Consider the following 8320-nt stretch of genomic DNA (forward strand, 5'->3'; position numbering starts at 1 on the left):
GCACTAAAATTTGATCTCACATGATAACATATAATTAATGTTGGGCTTATTATGTGATGTTGCTCAGTTGATATCTCTTAGACAAAATAAATGTGTATAGCTCTTTATTGTGCTTTCTCTAAGTACAATGCATAAACAGGAACAAAGAGGAAAGCATGAATCAAGGGGGAGCAACATAAAATCAAAGGGAGTTTTCTAAACCTAACTCAAACTTATTTCCTTTTGATTATTGCTTAAATCATGTTTGTCATCAAGGGGGAGATTGTTGAGTTAAGAAATTAACTAAAATAATTAGTGATGACAAACATTATTTTTGGCAAAATAAATAATTAGAGTAGTTAAATTTATAAGTACACATTGCTAATTATTTATTTCATATTGCAGGCCAACAAAATCTCAAGCAGCCCAAATGGTATAGCAAGGCTGATGGATAAGTAATCAAGCACAACCCAAGAGAATCAAAGCCAAAGGATCCAATGAGCCAAACGGGTGGCTGAATGAAAACCGGATCCAAGCCCGTATCCATCCCACAAAGCCTATCATACAAAATAGAAGCTCTCTTTCCATCTCGCTTGCTCTCACCACAGAAACGTACACTTCTTTCATCAAGTCAAATCATAGCATCAGAAAAGTAAGAAAGAGAAAGAAAAGAAAAACTTCTTCCATAAGCCTTTAACCAAAGAAGCAAGAGAGAGAGTGTTGAAGCCTGTAACACAGAAGCTAAATCAAGCTTAAGAAAGGTAAACCATATCATCTCGCATGCATCAGATATTCATCCTTTCTTCCCTACTCTCTGCTCTATCCGAAAATGGCTTTGAAGGGAAAGTTGCTCTCTGCACCATTCTGCTGTGTATCTACGATCTTAATCAAAACTTGGGGACCAAGTTGGGATTCAAAGGTTCAGATTCGGTTGACCTTTGAAAAACAATTTCAGTTACTCTTTTATGGCTTTCGGTCAAATTAGAGAAGTCAGAAGGAAAGGTGCTACTTTGATGATTGAGAAGAAAAAGGTGAAGCTGGTGGGTTGGTGAAGCTCAAGGCTCAAGATGTTGACCTTGGAGGAAGAACCAAGAAACATGCATGAAGATAAAAGAGGAGCTTGTTGTTCATTCAAGGTAAGGAGAGAAAACCAGAGTTTGAAAAGTTGAATTCTGTAAAGTATTCCCTGTGAAGTTCCTCTACTTGGACAATGCTCTCTATCAAAGAAGCATTCTGCCAACACTGAAGAATAAATTCAGAGGTTTGCAAAGCTGGTTTTTCACATAGCTTAGAGGCTGTTGATGAAGTCAATCTCCTTCATGTTGTTCTGATTGTAATGTACTTTTCTAAAGCTTATCTTTCTGTAATTTCTTGAGAGAAAAGGCATTGTGAGAAATCTTGAGAAAAAGCCATGAGTCGAAAAAGGCTGAGAGATACACTTGGGAGAAAAGCCTAGAGTTATTTTCAGATTTCTTTAAGGTGGTCAAGTGTCTTGTATCTTATTCCTGTTTGGTATCCCTTTCTTAGTTGGGTTAGCACTAAGAGAAAATAGTTAGATGTTAGCATAGCCAATGTCAAGTTAGAGTAGAACTTGAGTGTGAAATTGGTGTATGTAAAACTGTTAACTATAGTGAAATTCTTCCACATTTGTGGAGGAGACTGGATGTAGGTTGCATAGCACAAGGCAACCGAACCAGGATATATGCTGGTGTTAGCTTTTTCTTCTCTGTCATGTTCTGTTTTCTGTTTTTCATGAGACAAAAATAAATTGTCTCATAAATTTCCGCTGCTGAGTTCAAACAGAATCAGATTTGTAACTTTGATTAAAAAGGTCAGAAAAAGCAACTAAAAGGAAGGCATAGATTCAACCCCCCTTCTCTAAGCCTACCACAACCTTCAATTATATATATATATAGACAACCCAAAATAAAACTCAAACTATCGAATAAACATATGTTTCTCCAAATCAATCTTTAGGAGGGACAAAATACAAAATATACATGCGGAGATTCTATAAACATATATACATAGTTTAAAACAAAATAAAACAACTCAAAAGTCAATTCTTCGCTTGTAAAAAAGGTCTATGACACTCTTCTTTTTAGGTGGTGAAGTTGGATGATTTTATCACTCATGAGCTTCCCTTTGAGGACATAAACAAAGCCTTTGATCTTTTGACCACCGGAAAGTCATTGAGATGTCTTCTGCACATCTAGGAAAATGTGAGAACCATGAAGATGATCTTCAAAGCTACCCACCCATTTTTATGACCATCTATCTTAACTTTTCAATTGAATGTATCCTGAATGTCAATGTAATTTTATCCAATGACAAAATCGGTAATCTTGTCAAGTAGGCTTGTACATCACTAATGGAAAAATTATGATAATTGCACTGCATTTCTTATTGAGATGATGACATAATTCCAATTCGCAATTATATATATATATATATATTGATACATCATTGGACTATTATCCAAATACATTGATCAGTTTGTATTTAAATAAACTGATTTAACGATATCCTAAGAAGTGTAATGGCAGGTTATAAAAAGAACGTTTTATTTGGCAGATAAAAAATCCTTACACAAATTACAACACTACATTCAGCAAAAGAATATAATAGCATCATTACAACTTAACTATCACAAAATCTTATATACTACAAAATTCACAGGCCCAAGATACACATAAATCATTGACTACCGCCGAGATGTTTTTCACGACTCTGGTTAAAGCATTTTCCACTTATGGATAATTCCGCTGGAGACTTAGTTCCACCACAAAAAATTTCAGCAGCAAAATAATGACCAAAACAATTGAGTCACACTATCACTGACTATTGTTTCATTTGTTTGTTGCGGTTTTCCTCTGTAATTGTTTGGAATTCTTTCTCACTAGATGCAATTAGCCTTTTGACAATGTCATATGTGGTAAGCCTGATGCTGCAGAAACAAAGAAAGAAGAGACAATAGTGACTAATCATATTCCAGTATTCTACTGTCAAAGTAAAATACATAACCATGACTAACCCTGTTTATCATTGCAATATAAGCTTAGTGATGGGGATCTATCAATCTTTAATGAAGAAAACTGGGTTCAGACAGGATATTATACAACTATATCTATGCAAAGGGACTGAGCATCAACAACAATATGATAAAGATTGAAAGCATAACCAGAAATAGATCACAGAAACCTGCTGTTTGGTAAGTTTTTCAAAGCATTGGGCACAAATCCTCGATACAAGCCAATAAATCCATCCCTTGCCACAATACCTGCATCAATGAAGCAATAATTTTGGCAATGCTGCAAAATACTGGTGTGTTGAAGCTTATAAAATCCTCCTTATGAATTACATCAGGGTTGTATAATTATATATACAGTCACAAGCAACAATGGCAATACTTTTTCAGTGGATAAGAAAAATTCGTCATATAATTATAAATTGTGATTACTGATTATTCTAAATTCTACAAAAACAGGAAACAATTAAATCAATGCATCATAAAGAAATCAATAAACCATTTAAGTAAATTAATTATACCAGCTGGATAACTAACAATACCATGGGTCAAATAACAAGAGCAAGATTAACTAACAATGCTTAAACAAGGAAGCCAATTTTTCACATGTATATTGCCGTTATGTGCACATAAATGTGCTGGCATTGTAAAATTCTGATGCAATGATTCTATAGACCAACAAAGAGCAACATTCACCTGAAATGGCATCTAATACAGTCTTATATGGTGTACCCTTCAATTGCATCTGTCTTCGTACAGTGTCAAGAGGATAACATGTAAGTGTGGCCAGAGATGCTGAAAGCACCGCAGTTAGTAGAGATGTTTCAGTTCTTTTTTGATATTTCTCTGGCAATGACTTCTTTAATCTGTTACCCATAGAAAGCCAAGATGTTTCAATTCAAATGTCAACATCCAATCTCTTGCGTAGAAGGTAAAAAGATTACTCATGAACTCACAAGTCAAAAACACAGAAGTTAACTGCAATATAAGGAGCTATTCCAATAAGAGAAGGTCCAAGACCATAGTAGAAAGATGCAAACCCTTCTTCTCTTAGCATGCTCAATGCAACCTGGAAAAGCCACAATATGGCGCATCAGCTAAGGCAGATCTTGCGAAATTTATAAAGAAGGTGGATCGTACCTCTGACATTGTTCGATAACCAGGCTCAACAGCTAATCGTAATCTCAGGACATCTAATGGGTAAGTAACCTGCATACATATTTACAAAGTTAGACATATACATCAACATTAATTGAAGAAATTATTAGAACATATATATTGATCCTTGCTATGAAACACGATAGCATCATGAAAGCAACACAGCAAACTGAACAAGAATGAATTACTTACAAAAGTTGATGTCATGCCAGCAAAAGCACCAGCTGCAAGTCTCCCCAGAACAGAGAGCTTACCATCCTTGCCACTGAAAATTTTCTGTAAATGAGAAGTTAAAAACGGAGATCTATGCAATAAATCTTTTGCATTAGAAAGTCTTGAGAGAAAATAAGTAACCAACCTTATAAGTTTCATAAGCAAAAAGCTGGACAGCACTATAAGGTATAACCCGAATAACCTGGAGCATTAAAAGTAGAAACACTAAAATAAATGAAAACACTAGTCAACACTACAAGGAGCCATAAAAACAGAAATAAATATAAACTTGTCCCTAACTAGAGAGAAACCTGGGGGAGATTGCCCTTCCAATAACCTTTGATTCCTTCTTCCTTCCCTATAACTGTTATAGCCTGTAAATCATATTCATGTAAGCTCCAAGAACTTATGATTTATCAAAGTGCTCAATGCCTCTATAACGGGGGGAAATATAAGCATAGAGATTGGGAAGACTAATTTTCTTTTCTTAAAAAAAAGTTTAGTATATAATATTCAAATATAAGTCTTAAATCATAGATAATTAGTGACATAACATAAGTAAGCATTCTTTATCAACAAATGTAAAGTTAGCTGTTGTTCTTTCTTTATTTCTCCCTCTACTTTACCCCAAGAGGAAAAGAATGGCGTAAAATTAGTCACACAATCATATGGTCATTATTAATCATTTTATAACTTACAAATAACAAACGGATAACACTATATGAGGGGTTTTCCCATAGAGAGGGGGAAAAAGAAAAGCTTTCCTTTTATTTTTTTTAATTTTTACTTTCCTTTCTCTTCCCATTCGACAACAGCATATTCGGATTCTCCAAAATCCAGATTTAAAACAAACGAATAAAGAAAAAGAATTACTAAAAAAATATAAAAAAAAGTTGAAAAAACAATCAAGGGATTGAATATACCTCAATCAAACTAATCGCTTTCTTTGCACTTGCTTTACCGGCTATCACTCCATGCGTCTGCCAAAAAAATAAATATAATACTTAAAAAAACCACACACAAAATGTCATTTCACGAAAAATCAAATATCCTCGATGCAAAGGAAAACGGAAACTGTCAATAGAGAAAATGCGAGAGAGAATAAGGAATTGAGAAACATCGATCAGAAGCGCGAAGTTCGAACGTGCCGCACCTGCATGAGGATCTTGATACGGTCGAGAGGCGCCGTGACGGTCTTCGCGGCAGCGCCGGCGATAGCTCCGGCGAGAAACAGCGCGCCATCCTTTGGAACGAGCGCCACCACAGCGAGCGGGCGTCTAAGGAGCTGAGATGCCGTAGGCGCGAATTCTCTGTCGAATCTCGTCTTTGCCACCGACACGGACGCGAATTTACAGCTGATTCCACTGCCATTGGCGTCGCCGGCGGCAAAGGCGAGTGTGGCGTCGTTTCGGAGATGTTTGGAGCGGCTAGGTAAAACGACATCGTCGTTGTTGAAGGAGGTTAGTTTGAGGCTGGGGATTTTGCGCCACGTCACAACGGCAGTGTCGTTTGCCATAACGGAGTCTTAAAGGTTGGAACGTTGTGGATGTAAAATACTAAAATAGCATAATGCTTCTCACACACGGAGCTGGACACGTTCACATCCGTTTCACACTTCCACAAGCACGCATCGATCTCTCAGCTTGACACGCACATACAGCGTAACATGCTGAAAACTGTGTCAGCAGTCAGCATCACAGAATTAGAATTTTCCATATAGGTATACACACACGTGCAGATATATATACATCTATATATATATGTGTTTATGTCTAATAATTAAGCTCTTGCAAAGTGCAAAACCTACCTTCTAGTCTTTTAGATTATAATTAGGGTAACCCTAGACAATAAACAACCCAAAAAAAAAATCAATGAATCAATTGGGAAGTAGAAGTCAAGCTTCTCCATCTTCAACAAACAAGAAGAAGATTGAGAGAAGGGTCATTGAGAAAAACAGAAGGAACCACATGAAGATGCTCTACTCCAAACTCAACTCTCTTCTCCCTAGGCCCAAGGTATACTCTCTCTCTCTCTCTCGATGTTCCATATAATTGTTCTGTAACTACTAATTTTATTTATAATAATCATTACAAAATAAATGTAAAAGGAACCGTTGCCATTGCCTGATCAAGTGGACAAGGCCATAAATTACATAAAGAGCTTAGAGGAGAAGGTGAAGATGGCTAAGGAAAAGAGAGAGAGGTCGTTGGGAATTGGAATCCGAAGAAAGAGGACGCGTGGTGATTGCAGCGGTGTTGATCGCCAGAAACCGCCACAACTTGAGGTTCATGAAATAGGTTCGTGTGTTGAAATTGAAATGACATGTGGATTAGATACTCAGTTCATATTCTATGAAATCATTCTTATTCTGAATGAAGAGAATATTGATGTCAAGAGTGTCAATTCCTCACTCATCGAGAATTCCATGTACCATGTTGTTCGTGCAGAGGTATACTTACATGCATATATACAAATTACAAACTATAAGTGTTTCTAATAAATTCGAAATTAAATCTTAATAATTAAGGGGTAGATATTGCTGGTTAAGAATTTTAAAACAAGAAATGTTTTAAAATTTTATTTTATTTATCCCGGACCAAACATTCTTTTTTTATAACCTTTAATTAATTAATGCGCATAATATACTAAAATTCTTAAAATATAATACCACCAATTTGTTGTCAAAGATAGGACCAAACCCGAAATCATTTATTGATGAAATGAGTATCTTTTTACTTTTGAAAAAAAAAAAAAAACCGAAATATTTGATAAAAAAAATTAGCTAAAAAATGTATTGAATTTATTGTTTTTTAATATTTATAAATTCTAGTAATAATATATAATACTAAATAAAATAAATTCTAATTTTTGTTTTTTTTTTCCTAGCATTACTGGAAAAAAATACCTCTCATTTATTTTTGCCAAATAATTTAAACTCTCTATTAGCTTGATGTTCTTGAGGTATATATGTTACGTAGCAATACATGGTCCTTAAATGACTAAAGAAATTCTTTTAATGCCTTTTATTTTCCCTTATACTACTTAATTAATTTTTTGTGAAATTTTGTGCAGATTTTACCGTCTTTGCTTCAATTCGGTGTGACTAAAGTAAGTGAGAGATTGAAAAGGTTTGTGAATGAACCAACCAGTGAAATTGAATTACAATCTGATTATCAGTTGTTGGATTTTGAGATTAATACTGATGAATTAGCGGAGCTTTTAGGTTTTTTAGAAGAGAAATAATAGGATTTAGAAAGAATACTTTTTATCAATATTAGATTATTAGTCAAGATTTTGCCTTACCTTAATACTTTATTTTTAGGAGGTCACTCAAATAAAGACGTCTAAAACATCTTTTTTTAAAAGATGTCTCTATGTTGTGTTTTAATTGGTTTATGTATAATTTATTCGGTATTCCTCATCACATATTATTAAATTCCTCAAAAGATTTTCTTTTCCAAAACAATAAAAAATATTTAATTTGGACTAAAACAAAAAAAAGTAATAAATTAACTATTAGATTTTTTTAAAAAATTATTTACATTAAAAAGTACATTACATTCATCAATATATATATATATATATATAACAAGCTCAAATTTCTTAAAATATTTATAAATAAAAAAAATAATTAATTTATATTCGTACAATATATAAAATAATTACTATATTATTATTATATTATAGATTAAGATTCACTAATTTAAATTTTTTTATATTTTTAATATAAGCATTAGAAATAAATAAAATTTTTATAACTAAATGTAGAGTAACAAAATATATATAATATTAATTAGTTTTTAAAAAATTCTAAAAAATAGTTTCTTTTATTTTAGTAAAATAACTATTTATTAAAGTAGATAAATTAATTATTTTCTTCTCATATACAGTTTTTTTAAGACATAAAAATAATTAATTAAGACATTAGTTAAGATAATTAAA

General features: G+C 33.4%; 2 protein-coding genes across 2 annotated transcripts; one reads left to right on the forward strand and one right to left on the reverse strand.

Moving 5' to 3' along the window:
• Positions 1-2550: 2550 nt before the first annotated feature.
• On the reverse strand, positions 2551-5926 carry LOC130962030 (probable envelope ADP,ATP carrier protein, chloroplastic). The gene is made up of 10 exons (XM_057888119.1): positions 5532-5926; positions 5302-5358; positions 4690-4752; positions 4524-4580; positions 4358-4441; positions 4148-4216; positions 3964-4076; positions 3704-3873; positions 3181-3259; positions 2551-2926 (listed from the first exon to the last, which is right to left on the reverse strand). The coding sequence occupies exons 1-10, from the start codon at positions 5892-5894 to the stop codon at positions 2821-2823; spliced, it is 1161 nt and encodes a 386-aa protein (XP_057744102.1). The 5' UTR covers positions 5895-5926; the 3' UTR covers positions 2551-2820.
• A 254-nt stretch (positions 5927-6180) lies between these two features.
• On the forward strand, positions 6181-7663 carry LOC130958424 (transcription factor bHLH162-like). Its single transcript, XM_057885214.1, has 3 exons — positions 6181-6393; positions 6486-6827; positions 7451-7663. Exons 1-3 carry the CDS (start codon positions 6250-6252, stop codon positions 7619-7621), a joined length of 657 nt encoding a protein of 218 aa, XP_057741197.1. The 5' UTR covers positions 6181-6249; the 3' UTR covers positions 7622-7663.
• The last annotated feature ends 657 nt before the right edge of the window (positions 7664-8320 follow it).

The sequence above is a fragment of the Arachis stenosperma genome, chromosome 2, assembly GCF_014773155.1.
Source record: "Arachis stenosperma cultivar V10309 chromosome 2, arast.V10309.gnm1.PFL2, whole genome shotgun sequence".
Lineage (NCBI taxonomy): Eukaryota > Viridiplantae > Streptophyta > Magnoliopsida > Fabales > Fabaceae > Arachis > Arachis stenosperma.